The sequence below is a fragment of the Oreochromis niloticus genome, linkage group LG17, assembly GCF_001858045.2.
Source record: "Oreochromis niloticus isolate F11D_XX linkage group LG17, O_niloticus_UMD_NMBU, whole genome shotgun sequence".
NCBI lineage: Eukaryota > Metazoa > Chordata > Actinopteri > Cichliformes > Cichlidae > Oreochromis > Oreochromis niloticus.
Window position 1 is genome coordinate 36347511 of NC_031981.2, and position 19408 is coordinate 36366918.

Below are 19408 nucleotides of genomic sequence, written 5' to 3' on the forward strand. Positions count from 1 at the left end.
CTGCTGGGAATGTATGGATGTAAAAGTTCACTTATATATGTTGGTGCTTGTCCATGCAGAGCCCTGAAAGTCAAGGTCAAAACCTTAAAGTGGATTCTGAATTTAACGGGGAGCCAGTGCAGCTGAATCAGCAGGGGTGTGACATGGGAATACTTGGAGGACTTGGTCAGAAGCTTTGCAGCAGCGTTCTGAACAACTTGCAGATGCTCCAAAGAGGCTTTACATAAACAAGTAAACAAAGAATTACAATAATCCAGATGAGATGAAACAAATGCATGAATGACAATTTCTAATTCGGAGCGCGATACAATGGGACTCAGCTTAGCAATATTTCTCAAGTGATAAAAACAGGAGCGAACCAGAGATTTTACATGAGCATCCAAAGTCAGAGCTGAGTCAATAGTAACACCAAGGTTCCTGATAGACGGTTTGGCAAATGTAGCAAGTGGACCCAAGTTTTCCATAACACTAGGTACAAAATTTTTAGGAGCACAAACAAAGGACTTCAGTCTTCTCCTCATTTAGTTGAAGAAAGTTTCCAGCCATCCAACCTGTATCTCTCTGAACTCGAGTAAGTGCTCCTCCATCTCTACCTCACTTTATTTTTCATGTAGAAACCCCAAAAAGATGAACTTGTTAGATTATTCATGACACTAAAAGTTCAGCTGTGAGGATGTGGTTGTACACTGTTGATTCTCATTCTACACGCAAATGTTTGTGCTGGGAAAACAGCAGACTATAGAAATCTCACAGACAACTTGACAAAAGACATTATTTTTGATGATTTATAGAATATTAAAACCTGGTTTCAAAAAGTTCTTATAAACTCCGAGTTTGAATGATCCATACTTTAGGTCATTTGTTAGCTTAGTGCATGTAAACCTCCCACCACCAGCCACCCTTTTTTGATGATCAATTTATAGTGACAAAAGCTTTTCAAATGCTAATGTGGTCTCGCCACTTGCTGTGGTCCAGCAGTGCACTTTCATTAAACTGTATTGATAAAACTCTTTCTCGGGCTGCCTGTCGCAGTTTCTGTTTTCTATTAGTGGCACTTGGAGATTGTTCCTAGCCCTTCACTTTGTGTCTCTGTCAGCCTCTTCACCACCGCCCACACTCTCATCTGCATAATTAATCAGCACTAATCACCAGGTGAGGTTGTTATAAACAGCATTCACCCCGGGTTCACAAAGGCTGTCAGTCACGGAAGCTGCTGACAGTTGCTGTGAGTTCTTCTTTTATTGAACCGAGAGTTTGAGGAAAGGTGGTTTATTTTGGGATCAGACTGTGTGCTGTATTTAGGGAAAACTGCCAGCCTTCCAGGAACAAACTCCTCTGGCCTCTTTGCCCCAATGACTGAGGGTCATCTGTTTGCAACTTGGAGGGAGTGGCCTCAGTGTAATGGTAAGACAGCACACTGAGCCAAGATTAAATTAGGAAAGCACTCTGTTGGTGCCTCTTCACAAAGCCTCGTTAATAGATCTCTGACGTTCAGTGACCGTTTGCTAATCCCTTATTGTTGTGAGCAGCTCTTAGTCACGTCTGCCCTCTCCGCCAGTAGGTCTCTGGGTCCTAACCAATCAGAATTTTGTGATTTGATTTCATCTGTAGGATTATCTGAGCAATAACCAATCAGTGGCACTGTTTTCCCCATCTTCCTTCTCACTGAGCTGCCCGTGGTTGTTTCGTCTGACTGGAGATTATATAGGATCCTGCTTCACTCCGGCGGTGACCATGACACCAGATCTATTCACTACAGCTGCCTGGACTAATATGATGGGTTTCTGTAAACCTGAGCCAGATGGTCTCTTGGAGGTAGTGAAATTAAGAATCTTCTGCAGTTGTGTTGATATTTGCTGTGTCTGAGTTGTGACTGAACAGAAGCAGCGTCATTACTGTTGCAGAGGTGTTACTTTTAAGATAAAGAGAGGTCATGGTGAGCAAACCTAATCAGAGCCTGTTTGTTTTTTTTGGTCAGCTGTTAAATGCTTCCACTCTCCGCTGTGCACAGGTGGAGGGAGACATGTGGGTGAGTGTCTGCTGTTTGTGGTCAGAGCTGCTCACCAATTACACTGTAAATGTTTATTGCTCTGTGGATAGGACTTAATAAGAAATGTAAACGGATGGTTGAAATATTTGAGTTGATTGTAATGATTTTGCAAAGAAAAGCGTCTGGACTTCTTTAAGTTGCTTGAAGACGTTTCACCTCTCATCCGAGAAGCTTCTTCAGTTCACAGACAGATTGTAATGATTAACTTCCTGTTTATGAGACATTACATTAATAACTACCTGGAAAGTAAATGGTGTACTGTACTGAAAATATAAAACACTTTAGTAACAAAGTGGTTGTGCTGTTACATGGATGGAACTACTTGACAAAAAACCGACTTCCCACCACCAGTGTCATGTGTTAAAAAAACATAAATTACTGAACTGCAATAACTTAGTGAAACTTAAAAGAGTCTGTTTAATATATAAAGTCTTACACTCCCTTGCTCCACCACCACTAAAGCAGTTCATTAGGCATAAAGAAAGCTCAGACAGGACCACTCGAGCTACAATCCGAGGAGACTTGTTTATACCTCACAGACGGACAGCATTTGGGCAGAACGTCCTCTCTGTCCAGGGTGGCCATCTGTGGAACAGTCTTCCTCAACCCATTAGAGAATGCTCGACTTTCAATTTGTTTAAGGCAAAGGTTAAAAACTGGTTATGGACAAATCAAGTGTGTGATCATATATGAGTTGTATAGTTTTAATGTTTTATTTGGGAACAGAATGGTGTGTATGTGTAAGTTTGGTGATGGAGTTTTTATTATGCACGAATGATGAATTTTTATGAATTATTATGTCTATTTTTTTATGTTTAAGGACAACAGATGGAAATTAGCCTTTGGCTATAATCTGGCATGTTTACATTCATGTAATTTTTTTTTTACATTTATGTTCATTAACATGCACTGTCCTAAATAAATAAAATAAAATAAAATAAAAATATTTATTGTACCCAGAGGATGCATCCATAAAACATTAATATTTTTCTCCTATGCTATTATGAGGCTGATGTGCAGGGATGACATGTCATGCAACCAGTGAATAATCCCGAAAGTTTTGTTTAGCCAAAGTTCTTTTAAAAGTGATTCTTGTCACTTGGCAGGACCCTAAAATTACTCCAGTGCTTATTTAGACGTTCCTGCTTAATTAAATAGTTTGGGGCTTTTAATGATTTCTGTGAAGAATTGGGTGCACGAGTTTGAATTCATTTTGGAGTTTTTCTAATCCTCACAGGGTGAAAATGGTAAGAAAAAAAAAAAAAAAAGGTAAATGGCCTGTATTTGTATAGTGCCTTACTTAGTCCCTAAGGACCCCACAGCGCTTTGCACTACATTCAGTCATCCACCCATTCACACACTGGTGATGGCAAGCTACATTGTAGCCACAGCTGCCCTGGGGCGCACTGACAGAGGCGAGGCTGCCGGACACTGGTGCCACCGGGCCCTCTGACCACCACCAGTAGGCAACGGGTGAAGTGTCTTGCCCAAGGACATAACGACCGAGACTGTCGGAGCCGGGGCTCGAACCAGCAACCTTCCGATTACAAGACGAACTGCCAACTCTTGAGCCACGATACAAAAGTATACATACAGGCTCAAATATACACATAAACTCATCTAAATCCTTTAATAGGTGGTGCTGAAGGTTCTTCAATGTCTTTTAAAAATGTATGGTGTTAAATCAATCATTCAACCCTGGAAAAAGAGCAGCTCAAAGCTCAAATTACCATAACATGCTCATGATAAGTGTATGTAAACATCTGATCACAGCTCTATACTTCTACTATGCAAACGCAATGTTTGCTAACATCATAGCTTCTTTGGCTGTTGTTTGGCTCTTTGGGGAGCTTAGACATGACAATTGTCTTCTTTGCCCCATCTCCTATAGATTTCTACTCAGGAGGCCTGTAAGTCAGGTCTCCTCCTTATATGATGTGTGGCTTAGTCATATAGCTAGCTAACTAGCATATCCTAGCAATAACAGAAGCTGCTAACTATAATCTGTAAGCATAAGCTAGTGCATAATATTTCTAAGAGCAGGTTAGCATGAGGACAACAAAAATCATATTTTTTTTAATTTTACATTTGATTTTTAAGTTTTAAAAATGAATGTGCACTCACTCAGTTTGCTGAAGATTTCTGAACTCATCTTGTAAAACCATTTTCATTCATTATCAATCAAAATCAGTTCCCACTGTCATATCGCCTTGAGGTATATAGTCAATATCAGATGTGACACTAACTAAAGCCCAGAAGGCTGATCTAGAAAACTGAATGTCTTTTGAGTTTGACTAATTGGTAGACATGACCTCTGGGAAATTTTAAAGAGCTACAACCGTGACATTTTAAATGCAAAGCAGTTGTTAGTTGCATGATGGGATCAACCACTGAAATGGCCCTTAATTATTATTTTGGCATTTTCCAGCAGCTGCTTTAGTTGTTATTAATGGGTCGCTGATTGGTAGTCATTTGGAATGTGACCATTTATTCTCCATCATGTTTGTGTGCGTGCGCTGTAACTTTATGCATTGCTGTGTATCACCAAGTCTGCTGTCACTCCCTCCCACTGCCTCCATCACCCAACAGATTTATGTTAAGTTGTCTTCCATCCACATTTTGGTTAAACTAATGTCTGTTTTTTTTTCTGTCTCTTGTCTCCTCTGTTTTTTTGTTTGTTTGTTTGTTTGTTTGTGTGTGTGTGTGTGTGTGTGTGTGTGTGTGTGTGTGTGTGTGTGTGTGTGTGTGTATGTTTGTCTGTTGTTGTCCTGTGCGGCTGCGGCTTCACCTGCTGCTGCTGTTGCTGTTGCTGCTGCTGATGCTGCTGCTGATGCTGCCCAATATACACCAACCCCACTGCACGCAAACCCACCACTGCCAACATCTGGTCAACAACACATGGCGGACACCCCTCTTCCCTTCGTCCCCTTTAATCTCTATCCAAAATCCTCTGACACATTTTCCAATCCCTCTCATTTTCTGTCTTTTCCTCTGTTTTTATCTGCTATCACTGTCTTGCCCTTCCCCCTCATCTCCACCCTTTCCCCCTGCTAGCAACACGCAGAGTTGAGAGAGCAGCATGCCACCTCCGGTAAGCCAGTGACCTTTCAGAGGAAGGGCTAAGGCCAGTGTGCCCAGTCAGCACAATGGCCAGGACTGATATTTAGGCTGAAATTGATCAGAAAAGAATGCATGTCTTCTTGCTTTTCCCAAGTATTGAGTATTTAAAGTCAGTTTTAGTGGTTAGTTAATTATGTATTTTGGGGAAGTGTGTCACTGTCCACTTCATAAATGGCTTCACAACAAAGTGTATCTGCATTTGGAAAAGCAAACAAAGTGCATGCTTTTACACAGAGTGTAAAGACAAACTTTTTATATATAGTATATAATCTGACATGAAGAACACTCACCTTTGACTTCAGAAATTAAAGCAAAACTTTCCACTAGACGATGAGATTGTCTTGCTCTTTCTTTTGTCTAATATATAAATTCCACTTTCAAATATAGCAGAGAGCCATATGGACTGGTTCACATATAGTGCTTTTCTACTCTTCTTGAGAACTCGAAGCGCTTTATACAAAATGCCTCATAAAGCACTTTTTTCTACACCCAGGTGCTTTCTATGTAACATTCCCACACCTTCCTACTCTGATGAATGAATTGTAGAGCCATTAGGTGTTTAATATCTTGCCCAAGACTGGCAACTGGAAACATTTTAACTAAAGCCACAATAACTACTGCTGTTGCAAGATGGTGTCTGTAAAAATATATGAATAAACACATTATTTAAATGGAGATGGGATGACAAGAGACATTTAGCTGCTGACCCCAGTAAGACCAGAGCAGTTTCTGTTTTTTATATCATAAATATTTTTAGAACCATAAATGGTAGTAGTGTTTTCATACTTATACATGAGTCCTGTTTTGTTTTTTTTAATGCAATGCGATTGGTCACACTTCATCCAAGATGGGCTCCCATTGCTAAGCAATAACATGCCTGCCTGCTTCATTAGTCCTCAGTAAACAAGGTGGAGTAATAGGGGAGAGGCTCACATCTTCAGGTTATCAGCTCTCATAAAAACCATCATGATGATAATGTTGAAAACAAATATTATGTAAGTTATCAAAATAGGTTATGAAACAGAAGGCTGCAGCTATCAGATGCTCCACAAGAGGGCTGTGTGTGGATGTTCTCTGATTTCAAGAAGGTGGCAACATGTCAGATTTTTCTTCTGATGTCTTCCCTTTTCATCTCTCACCTCTTCTTCCTTCTCCTTTTATGTAGCTGCCATAGTGTGCGGTGATGACACCGTCCTTCTGACACAGACCCCAAGCAGGATGAGCCAGCGCCAGGTGAAGGAGCGGGACAAGGAGAGGGAGAGGGAAAGGGAGAAGGAGAAGGAAAAGGAGAAGGAAGTAGGCCTCCAAACACCCAACAGGGAGCAGCTTGCCAGCCCCTCTACCCTCAGCCCAGGAGTCAGCTACAGCCATGGTAAGATCTGCATTCCCTTTCCAAAACACTGTGGTTTATTATTGTCATTAGTTTGCACTTTGCTCTTGTTTGAGAGCTGAGTGCACAGTGAGCGAGAGGAAACGAGAGAGAGAGAGAGAGAGGGTTATGGCATGCAGCTGAAATGAAATCATGTCCATCATAGTTATTATAGATCAGCGTGTTCGGTCGTGACTTACCGTGTCTCCATTACTGTACGTTATGTCATCATAGTAGTAACGCATTCTCCCATTAAAAAACATGCTTTATGACGTGCTCTCAGATCATATTCGCACTAAAAAAAGTAGTTAGGATATTTCAGTTGATTTAAATGTTGTAAAAGTGCAGAAACGTGTACTTTTCAAACCCTAACCCCTTCCTGCTGCTCGCTATTTATGCAAACATTTGAGCTCCTCCTTATTTTTTGGCTGTTATGGTAATGACAGGATAAAGTAAATTACTAACACCACCCCCACTCCACACCCCCTCACATTACTACATGTCCTCAATCATAATAAAAGCAACCTGTACTGCCTATTTGAACAAGTCATGATTTTTTTTTTTCCCCATTCAGCCTCTCAGAGTCATTATGCAGCACTTTCCTGATTATTGCTGTCATACTTAATGCTAGTGCAGTAAATATCTGTCCTACTCTTACAGTCCAGTTGGTACATTGTCTGTATAATACTGACTTTAAACTCTGATCAGATTGTTGATGTATTGCTACATGATGTACTTTCTAAGAAGCTGTATTATGCCAAGAAATTTGATAATGACTGGTAGACAGTTAATCCTACGTAATCAAACACATGTTCAGCTTTGTGTTTTATAAATGTTGTAAAAAAAAAAATTGTCTTTTTTTTTAAATATAAATTTGTTTTTCAGCCATCACAGGAAGCCACAGTAACTTTAAATCGGTTTCTAAAATCAGTGCTTCCTCCAGTCTTGGTGGGAATTTCTGTAATGAAATTCTGTCTCCTGTAGCCTATAGCAGTGCTTCTCAAACATTTCACAATGAGTACCACCTTATGAAATATATGGCTCTTGAAGTGACCAACATTAAAGTACAGTAGTATAGGCCTATTTAACACTACATACAGTTTACATGAGACAATTTTATTTCTTATATGAATGTTATTTATTTTAACTGTCATAAACAGGATGTGACGAGTGATAATAATAACAACTGTACTGCATTAAAACATTCACTGCAGGTAGGATATCCAATCTTTAACTGATGACGTATGAACAAACTACTCTGCGTTTAATAGGGCTGTTGTGTTTTTAACGTGTTTTAATTCTTTGTATCTTGTTCTATTTAATCTTAACAAGCCCCTAAAAACAGTGTACACTGTCGGCTTCTCTCGGTTTTTATTACCACTGTTCATTTTAAAGCTCAGTTTTAAACCCTTACATGTAACTACAGCCCAGCCCATGCAGCAGTATATTAATGACTAACCTCGTATTGTGGATGGATTATCTCAGTTGTTCTCCTGACTGAAGTTTGGTCCGTTTACAGCATCCTGCCATGCGATTGCATTTGTCCCTAACCATCAGGAACCCTCACGTTAACTTTTATCGAGTGGAAAAAAGTTAGCATTCATCCTCCAGCTTCACTGTGTTTATGCTATGCTACCATAGCTGTGTAGCTAGCGATCACGTAGCACATCATTATATACCAGCTAGCCCAACTTCAGTAACCCTACAAACGTCACTGCTGTTTGGTTTTCTGTCTTCATTTATGTTGGAAGTGATAGCAGAGCTGTACCTTTGAATTTTTCAGAAATCCCTCAGTCAGAATATGGTATATTATTTAATCTTAAAAACATTTTTGGAGACTTCCCGTGGTCTCCAAGGGGGGGAGGACAGCCTGTGGTCCATCATAAAAAATGCTGAAATGCACGCTCACCTGGAAAAAGAAGCAAGCAAACTTACTAACTCGAAACTAACTAAAGACTAACTTAAACAGAAGATTCTTTACCCTCAATAAACACATTAAGCAACGGTTCTGAGAGAAACACAACTGAAATATATGAATTCAAAGGTGTGTGTTATATAAACCGAAAGTATACCAATCAAGTCATTTTCATTTGAATAGGTTTTGTCAAATGTTACATCCATTGCCAATTTAGAAACAGCTGTTGTCTTAGTGTGCCTGTCTTTGGATTGTGGGAGGAAGTACCTGGAGGACACCCATGCAGGCACAGGGAGAAAGTGCACACAGAAACCAGTTTGGTGACAGTGCTAACCACTGCGTCACCTGAAAATATATTTATTAGGGTGGTACCCTAATAAATATATTTTCAAGTCTGGTGTTTGTGTTCAGGTATATTATCATTTTCCTACATGTGTTTTTACTGCAGGAAAGAACCAATAAGAGAAGTTTTAATTCCAAAAATAAGAGATCCATCACAGGAAAGATGGTAACTCCTACAAACTAACCAGTTTATTGAGCAGGTGTTTCTTTGGTTAAAGTTATTCAGATTTGTTTGGAAATACATGTTTAGAATTGCATAAATCAGCTCTCTGTTTCCTTTAAATGAAAAGTTATACTAATCAGACATGTTCCTCTCTCTCCAGTATTTTTAGAAATCGTGTCTATAAGTGATAAAATATGCTCTTCAGTACAACCAGGACTTTTGTGCTCCTGACATGACATGTTGCCTGTGGTAATATTAGTAAACTAGCAAACATTAGATCGCGTTTTTGACTGTGCGGTGGCGCTCGTGATTGCCGTCTGATGCGCCTGTTTAACAAATGGCGCATAGAATTTCTTTGAAAGTCAACCAGCAAGTCAAAGAGAGGAGGTTTGTTTCTGGGCAGCATCACATGGCATGAAATGATAAGATTTCTCTCATGTGATTCTTCAAATTTGACCATTTTCTTCACTAACCAGCTCTGTGTAATGAGGCTGGATGCAGAACTGAGCTCCTCTGCAGCAGTTGCTCTGATAAAGCACATGAATATTAATTGTTTGTTGAATAACCAGAATGGCTGTCCCAGACGGGAGCATTAAAATATCATTGGCTCAATGTATTCGCTACACAACATGCTTGAAAAACACTATATACTACATATACTATAGACTATAGGAAAGGTCTAAACACACACACACACTCTGACAATTACAATCATTGTAGTTGCTGTTGAGCTCTAAATAGAGTTGCATACTGTACACTCTGAGCCTCTTAACTCTTATGATCCTGCTTCCTTTGTCTTCTTTTATTCTGGTGCGTGTTATGTTGACACTTTAAGACATAGAAGCAATGGCCATTTGTAGCCTCAGGATAGCTATCAGGGTTTTGCTTAGTCTTAGTCTCTCTTTTTTTCCTCCAGCCAACTGCAGACCTTTTTTAGGAAATCCCAACTTCAAACCTGCTCATCCCGTTCCACTCAAGATTTGAGCTCTCTTTCTGGAAACCATCTCATTCAGGACTATTGATGGGCTCAGGGATGGAAGTTCCCATGCAGCAGAATAGGAACAAATCAAAGAGGGGGTTCTATTGCTTTGAGGAAATTGGTCTTACGTCATTGCTCATGCCTTATTCTTGTATTACAGCGCCCTCTTGTGGACATCTTACTGTGATTAGAAAATTGCGAGAGTGTTGTTTGATTTCCCTGTTCTCAGTATGTGTTCTTAGTATCAGAAATTTGGTTTGATTCCTCTTAAGATCACAGAAAGCATGAAGGACAAAGAATCGTAGGCTGATAGTTTTGATTTTGAGACTGTAAACTGTGACAGATCCTTTGTTTTTGTTGCTGTGAGTGAAAAATGTTCTAACGTGAGATTTTTATTTTTAAATGAAAAATAGTTTATGGCAAATCTTGCTTATAGCATACAAGAAAAACTGAATCTCTGTGTCAGTGTTTCCTACATTATTCTAGGGTGGAACTCACTTTCTTACCACAAGAGAGAGCAAGCGGTACAGAGAATCTAGTGACTGTGTTGTTATTGCAGAAACGCTCTCTGTGTCAGGCTTATCAGCCTGTGTGTATCCAGTCACTGAAGAGTGTGATTTGTGTGTTGCTGTGTGGTTATAGGCTCAACACATCAGCAGCCTTTTGGGATCGGTCCATTAAAAGCTTTGTCAGATGTTCAATGAGATACATGTTTTGTGTTTATGGTCTAGCTGAAATGTATTTGTATACATATTGGAGTAAAAAGTGCTCACTCAGTCCTTGGCAAATATTTCTCATTTCCTGGTGTAAGCATACAGAATAAAATCAGTCAACTTACTTCACATTCTAGTCATCACTGCTTCAGAGAAACAAGAGTCTGTAAGACTATATACCCAATATGACCCTCAAGTCTCTGCAGTCCAGAATGGGTATCCATGGCAACCGATTTGACTTCAACGTCTAGCTGATGGTCTTGTGTCAAAGTGATGACAGTGTTTCCTTTGACGTGTTTTCTCTTGACCAGTGTTAACATAGATTCTGCCAGATATCTTTGGGTTAAAAGAGGCAGTTTTTTGATATTGGAGTTCACTAATGAATCCACCCCATACACGAGGGGACGACTGCTGCTGTGGTACAGATATTTCTGGAAAAATATTCTGTAGGAGTTGTGAGAACATTCACATCTAAGGTGTGAAGATGGTATTTGAATTGCTGTATTGGTGTGTCGCTGCTGCAGAGCAGGATTTCTGGAGGATAACAACTTGTGTTGAAACATAATCACATTTGATTGTACCCCAGCTGTGATGTGCTGACTAACCCTTGTGATACATTTGCATACATAGTAATCATTTTAAAAGGCTAGAGCTTAAAGCTCCATGTTTACATGTTCATGATGCATGAAATCCCTCTTACCCTCTTCATAGCAGATTCTGACCTCATTAGCAATCATTTGATTGTTATTATAAAGAAATGTGCACAAAAGCGCCTCCTTGCGTACTCCTGGAAGTTTCAGCATTTCAGTGTGGCCTCTAGTTTTTAGTTTAAGTCCCCTCTGTTCTCGAAATCTTATGTACTTGATCTCCTGATGTGATGCACCACTTTCAGATCTCTGGTATGGAGCTTGAGGCTTGATTTTCATCACTAGTGAAGATCCTGAAAACAAAAATTGGGTCAGTTTGACACTGAAGTTGATTTCCTTACTAAAACTGTGGATATGCAGCACTGAAGGCTGAAGTTAAGTAAGTGTATTGTATTGTAATTGATCATGCAGTTCTGCATTTCTGTCCTGCCTGGGACAGATGCTGGACACACTGGAGGGATTATATCTGGAAACATAGTGGTGTCCCTATGGAGGTGTTGGAGCAGGTGGCTGGGGAGATCAGTGCTTAAACTGCTATCCCCACAATTAGTAGTAGATGCATGAATTGATCCAAATATATGCGTGACCATGTAGTGTATTTACATTTCTACGCAAAGGGAATCCAATTTGACTGCAAATTTGACTTTTTGGAAATCTAATTACTGCTAGAATGGTTGGAGATAACCAGATTACTGCAGCATCTGCAGAAAAAGTGACTACATGTTTGATTTATCACCTAGAGCATGTATTTCGTATCACTGATTGGATAGTTTCAGCTCATATTGAAAGTGGGATTTTCCCATAAACTATCATGTGTGCTCTCTAAATATTAATTCTAAAATTTCGAATTTTCAAAGGATGATTTTTGAGTTTATTACAGTACATTGCAATCTATAATCTTTCAATTCAGTTCAGTTCAATTTTATTTACACAGCACCAAATCACAAAAACTATCGCCTTAAGGCGCTTTATATTGTAAGGTAGACCCTACAATAATACAAGCAGAGAAAAACTCAACAATCATATGACCCCCTATGAGCAAGCACTTTGGCGACAGTGGGAAGGAAAAACTCCCTTTTAACAGGAAGAAACCTCCGGCAGAACCAGGCTCAGGGAGGGGCGGGGCCATCTGCTGCAACCGGTGAGAAAAGAAAGCCAGAAAAAAAGACATGCTGTGGAAGAGAGCCAGAGATTAATAACAAGTGTGATTCAGTGCAGAGAGGTCTATTAACACATAGTGAGTGAGAAAGGTGACTGAAGAAGAAACACCCAGTGCATCATGGGAATCCCTTACCAGTCTACACGTATTGCAGCATAACTAAGGGAGGATTCAGGGTCACCTCAACAATCTTGTTGATCCATATTAAGAAAGATAGACAAAAAAATACAACCATACCTGCAAGTTTTAATTTTGTGTTTAGTTCAGATTGCTTTCATGATTTTGTGTGCTATTTGGATTATTTAGTTTAATTAGTGAGAGAGAGAGAGCATAATAACAGGCGCACAAACTCAGTGTGTTCCCTAAAAAAAATAAACTCATCACTAAAGGAAACTTCATCAGTCACATTTGAAGCCACTTTCGCTTGCTCCTCTTGCCAGACTGCTACTGGGAAAGTTTGAAAGAGATGCATGTGTTAATCATACGAGGGGGCGGATAATGAAGAGGATAAGACGGTGAGAGAATTACAAAGATTTGATAAAGAAATGAAGAGGAATTGTAGAAGAAGGAAAAAAAGAGGAAAGGAAGGGAAGTTAAGCTACAGTGCCAGAGCAGGTGGGGTCAGTGCGGATTTAAGCTCAGCCGCAGAGATTATGGCGTCAGACAGGGTTAACTGCATGGAGGGGGCTGGTCTTATATGAACCCCCAGCCACTGCCAAGCCAGTGTCTCTTCTTCCGCCTACGCTCTCATCCAATGAGTGCCTGACCCTGGAAGGCCAGAGCACTGAACAGGTTTGACCAAGGTTTGTCTGTAGAGAGCTGGAGGACACGAAGACATGATGGAGAATATGTCTGCTTGCAGCCTGAGCTCTGCTCGGACAGCTGAAGGCTTGTCTGGACTGACATGACTTGGGTGTAAAGCATGATTTGGGATCTTAAACTGCAGCACTTAACGTTGGAACGTTTTCTTTTAAGATTTAACCTTAAGGAGTCCAAGGTATAGTATGAAGTAATACAAGCTGTCACAGCAGTTGAAGTGTAGTGCTAGGTGGAATTGGAGACAGTGAAGGCAGAAGAGTAACATAGTTTGAAGCCGCTCACGTGACTTCCAGCGCTAGCCTGTTTAATGATTTGTGCTGTCTTGTGTGCTTTTGTGCATATATACTCCATGTAAGGTTGCTCTCATGAGGACAGAAGGGAGCTCACACCAACATAAAACCACTTTTACTCATCAGAGTATGAATGTGGACTGAAACAAGAGTCTTGAGATATTCATGTTGTTTGATTTACTGTAGGAAGGAGTACAGCAGAAGAATGATTTAAAAAGCCTCCGTGCTCCACAGCTTATCTCAGGCTTACAGGGTCTAAGACTATAGATGTTTTACTGCGTGTGACTCTTAAAGGTTTTTGAGTCTTACTATTCTATCAAAAAGTTTTTGTTCACTTTTGTGATTGACTGCAAAACATGATAATAACTTCTGACTTTTATTTTTTCAGTAACTTAACAAACAGCTTTGTTTATTGCAAACATAGTGAAAAATAACAGGAGAGTTAATGAACTTTGCATTGTTTTGAACCGTGACACCCTGTAAAGCATCAACAGTGGTCAGATAAACTTAATGTAATAGCAAGTCTGCTCTGACAAATAAGACTAAGAGTCTTAGTGGCTCTTTGAGGCCGTATTTAGCCATAGGAACATCTCGAGCTAACATGCTACCAGTGGTGTGCTATTGCTATCATCACAATGCTGAATATTCACCTTCTTCAGCTTAAGTTCATGTGCAGCTAATAGAAAAAGCATTGATCAAATGTAAAATTGTGCCTCAATGATGGCCTATCATAATGTGCTAAGTAATCATCAAGTAAATGTCACATACATGGTTGTATTGGAATCAAATTAGATGAGTAATTAAAGGCACTGGATCCTTATCTCCAAATTAAAAGCAGTTAGATATTTAAAGAAACAGAAGTATAGTGTCAGGCTTTTGGCTTAAATTATAAGAAATAAATGTGTAAAATTACTGAAAAGCTTCTGTTAGCTAATAGCCCAGGCTGTCATGTGATTATAAAACAGAAACATCTTGTTAATTAAAGGTGGTCTTTTGTTCTTTTCTTTTGAATGTATGAAGAGTCAGCCCTTCGTAGCCTGGATATAGCTGGGAAAATGACCCAGATGATGACTATATTTAGAGAAAGTTTGTCATGTGACTCAGAATGCCTTTGGAGTAACCAAAATGGACATTTCCTCCTCCGCAAGCAGGTTAATGAGGTCTGGGATGTGAATTATACACACAGACCATCTAATTAGCTGTATTAATTAAAGCACGGTTGAGGCAGGCAGCGCTCACATTTATCAGCTGTAGATTGATTAGCTACATTGGGGACAGATGTTTTGGAAGGGATTACACTCACAAGTACTTCACAAGTTATCTTGGCTGAAATGTCCATGGACAGCTGGCAGCAAGGCTTTGCGAGATGCCAGCAGATTACTAGATCCTTGCAAAGGTCTAGAATGAAAGAATGAATAAGACGGGTGAGATTAAAGGTGGCAGAAGACTGCAAGGAACAAGAGCTGATAATGTTCATCAGTGTTGGGATTCAAATCTAAGACACAGGCCAAATGTGTTCATTCGCTCTTAGATAAATAAACCCGTTATCAGTGACTATGTTTATATGAACCATACTGATGACACTTATCTTTCATTGGTCTTCAGCTTTGAACCTAAAAATTTATCTTTTAAAAAATGCTGAACACATTCACTGTGTGTATAAGAGAACTAAATCTAAAATAATCCACATGTATCAGCTTTTGTCTGATTTCAGACGAGACAAATGGTCAGCTAGATTCATGGTGCTGAGGTACCATTTATAGGTGGTGCTCAGTGTGTCACAGATGTGTGCCAACAAAGCACTTTACAGTCAGTGTCACCTGCTTGGGCACAGACAATGCACCTGATTTTAGCTCTATTTACTGTACCTGTGTCCAGGAGAAGCACACGTTTCAATGCGGCATTCAGTGGCCGCGCTGCAGCCTTGAGCCTTCTGTGCCTTTGAATACTAAAGCTTAACCCGGCAGTGCTGACAGGCTTTATTTTCCTGTGTAATGTGGGAATAAAAGGGTCGTCTGAGCAGCAGTGTGACAACAAACTTCCTTCTGTCCTCAGAGCATCTGCTTTGTGTACATGCATATGTGTGTGTGTGTGTGTGTGTATATACATATTTGCAATCTGATGACTCGTTATAGCATAGCAGGTATGGTTAACAAGCTGTAGTTATTTGTGTTGTCAGACAGAAGAGGGAATGAATAAGGGACATTTCACTGCAAATTAACTTGGCCATTTAAACCAGCAGCCAGTGGGGAAGCTTTTCTGACTCAGTCATACTAAAAGAATCTAGACAACAAGGTGTACATCGACTGTACAGACATTCTCTTATTAACCCTGCCTGCTTACTACTGTGAATGCTTAGAGTAATTTGAAGTCATTAGCTTGATGTTGGACTGAATTATCACTGTTTCCATCTTCAGTCTAACACTGCCTCTTCTCTGATGGCTATGGAGAAGGGAATTGAATATTCTTTTACTAATCTTTATAGACCAGCATAGCAGAGCACCCAAATAATGGTTCAGCATGTGTCTCCATCAAAACAACCAAGAACTGTCTGATTAAAACATCACTGTTGTACCCTGAGTGACTTAGTAATCGTTAGTCCCCCCATGGATTGGGGGGAAAAAAACCAAACCTAGGTCAGTTAGTGAACTAGAACATGTGAATTCAGCCTGAGTAATCACAGTATTAACAAAGAAGGTATTCTTTGGATTCACATTTGTCCATCATATTAAATGTAAACAGAAAAGGGCAATGGTGGAAAAAAACACCCCAGCAGCCACTGACTCTGCAGCACCTTCAGGAGATTTTGATTAAGTAACATGATCATCATTTTCTTACTTTTTATTCTGAAGGACAAGAACAGACTCTAAACCTTATATATTTGTGAACAAAACTTGCTTCAGTGCAAAAGAAAATGTCAAAAATTAAAACTTTGATAACTGGCTAATCTACATTTGCTGAACAAATAACAGCTAATGATTGATTTCTTACTTTCTAACGTTCAGACTAAGATGTCTGCTGACCACATGGCAATCATGTAATATGTTTGTAATGGACTGAAGCTGAATATGAGTCCTACGTTTATACCCTAATTTTCTAAATTACTGTTAAATGTTTAAATGTAGCTTTGACCTCCTCAGGATCAGGCAAACATAAACACTCAACAGTTTAAATATTTTCCCAACCCTGCCTCAGCGCTGGCAGAGTAGTTGAATCAAACTATTATCTGGCAATCCCACCTTTTCATTCGCAGTGGCTGTCATGCTGACTAACAGCAGTGATGCCACAGCTCCTTCCACAGCAAGACTTTCTACTTTGCTGAGTTAGCCAGCACCTGGAATGCAGGAGTATTGGTAAGACGTTGAGCTTATCATCTGGCATCTGTGCCTTATAAAAGTCTATTATTTGCCATGTTAACTACATTTATTTTTAAGAGGTCAAAATAGTTGTTTTAATCCTTTTAATTTGTTTGTGTCTTCCTTAGCTGTTGTGAGGGCATGAGAGGATCCTTATCCTCATATCTCTTCCTGTAATTTTTCCTTCATCTGCTGATGTCAAAGGATTGAATGACGACACTAAATTCAGCTGGAGAAATATTTTGACAATAATAAGTATGGTAGACGTCAGAGACATGCCACCCCAGTGACTAATCCATCAGAGTAAGGTTGAAAAGCGGTGAAGTGTCCCTTTGAATCTGAAATAATGACTAAGAGATGCAACGCAGCAAGAGATTGAGCTGAAGTGAAAGATGAGATGCGGAACATAAGGGCTGTTCTCAAGCTAAGATGCGGCTCCCCTACCCATCCCGAGGAGAGGGAGTGGGAGGGGCTCAGCTTATTCGTTATTAAGTACTTACAGGCTGCTGCTTTTATACACACTCACAGGGCACAGATTGAGTGAGAGAGAGGGAGAGAGAGACAGAGAGAGAGAGAGGGAGGAAGAAAGCAGTCGGCTGAAGGAAGCGTTAAGGAAAGCAGCGACTGCACCGGTCCAATGCCTGCTATCTGAACCACTCTGTGTTTCTGTTTGTGTGTGTGTAAGTGTTGCTGGTTGGGATATTTGCTTGCACACGAGCTGTGCGGGGAAGATCGGATTGTATCCCGATACCCTTCGACCTTCCACCTTTAAGTTTTCCTTACCCACCCCTCCCTCCTTCCCTCCCGTTGGGGGAGCTCCTGCCGGCCCCATGATGAAGGAGGAAGGCCTGCTTAGTCGTCGCCGTTTCTCCACGTGCGGCGGGACAGCATCGCTTCGACCTCCACACCCGGACGGACGCAAACTCATCCGCAATGCCTCGTTCGGGGGCTATAACGAGCTGTCACCCATCTCGCTGCCAGGTGGGTGCACAATGGCGTGGAACGTCTCGCAAAGCTCAACGCTGGGAAGTGCTGCAGGCTTATTAGTAGGTTTGCAGATGATTGACTGCTGACTTCTGCTACTTATTGGCCTTGTATCCTAAATACAGTAGTTGTACTGTTGGTATTGGTTTACTTTGGTCCTGAGAGTTTCGAGAACCACCTTAAATTCTGTGCAATGGGATGTATTCATGAAAGGAACGGATTCTGTCGACTGCATCATAGAAGGATTTGTTTGTAGGTGTTTCAAAGGGATACCAGTGAAGGCAGAGACAAACTTTTGGATGGGGTAAAACACCAGAATTCTTAAAATGGGTATAATATTTGATGATTTTAGGTTTTCCTCAAAGGCATTTATAGTGTTGACTACTTTTATTCTCACACTGGCACACCCAGACAATCACTGCACAAGTGTGTCAGTTGACTCAGTGAAAAAGTCATTTTTAACATTCAGCAAATACATGAATTGAAACATACGAAGACTCCAATCATTGTGATTCTGATTCATGTTCAAAGCAGGGAGGTACAAAGTTTAAAGATAAGTCATTATCAAACACCACGGCACTTATTTTGATTGGTTGTGAGTTAAACTTGCCTCAGCTATGAGGCACATTGAATCAACTATCAACGAGAGCAGAGGACACTGTTGCTGTCAACAACAGAGCTGTCAAAAGATTAGAGGCAACGCAACAGGCATTGTTTCTCTTTGAAGGGTGCAGCACTGGGCTTTATCCTCCGTATGCATTTCTTTTTTGCTTGGTCATTGTTGAGAGATTATGCATGTCTTAGAAGACTTTTCCTGCTCTTCCCTCTTTCAGAGCCCCATACACAACCATTTACAGACTCTGAAATGTAAACAAGCTGATGCAGTCTTTGCTGTTGCAGGAGATAGCCTTCCCTTCAACTGGTTTAGCTTTACACAGGTTTCTGTGATACCTCTATTAGAGTGCAGTGATAATCCTTATTTTTGAAAGTACACTTAATCCCAGAGAACATTTAGGATTAAATCAGTTTTGTGTTCATTTCTAAAATCACTTCCTTTTGTTTATCCTGCTGAAAATGATGTAAACCTGGAGGCAGACAGCTGGCAGGTGCAACAGCTTTCAGAGAGTGAACGTCCTCTGTTCCACTTTCACAAGTAACCATTTTAACCTTTATGGAAAGGCTGACTGTGCACAAACTCTTTTCAGCATCATACTGTGATTCAGACTTTCACAACCTGGCGCGACCTCAGTCCTCTGCTGTTTTTTAGTGTGCAGCTCTCCCAGTTCAGCACTTTAAGCCATGTCAGTACCATGGTCACAGTGGTGGTCTTTCTCTCCTCGGGTCGCTCTGTGTCTGGGGACTTGGTCTGGCTATGCGCCTGCTTCTTTCCCCTTTAAAACAGCAGCTTCTGCAGCTACATGTATATCTGGAGCTACGAGACATCGTCTGAGTCATACTCTGTTTCTCACACTCACCTCCCAGCCTTAGCTCCATTCATCTTT

At 40.4% G+C, this 19408-nt stretch overlaps 1 protein-coding gene across 12 annotated transcripts in view; it reads left to right on the forward strand.

Annotated features, from left to right (window-relative positions):
• osbpl8 (oxysterol binding protein-like 8) overlaps window positions 1–19408 on the forward strand; it is a 78273-nt gene that overhangs the window by 35076 nt on the left and 23789 nt on the right. For 4 of the 12 annotated variants that reach the window (XM_013274156.3, XM_019346997.1, XM_019346998.2 and 1 more), the window contains one exon: window positions 6336–6542. In XM_013274156.3, coding sequence (XP_013129610.2) covers window positions 6389–6542 — 154 coding nt within the window. In that variant the 5' untranslated portion in view covers window positions 6336–6388. Of the gene's footprint in view, window positions 1–1202; window positions 1405–1458; window positions 1816–5104; window positions 5142–6335; window positions 6543–17476; window positions 17904–19408 lie in introns of those variants that run through there. The other 8 variants (XM_019346993.2, XM_019346994.2, XM_025899510.1 and 5 more) reach the window with 6 other exon arrangements.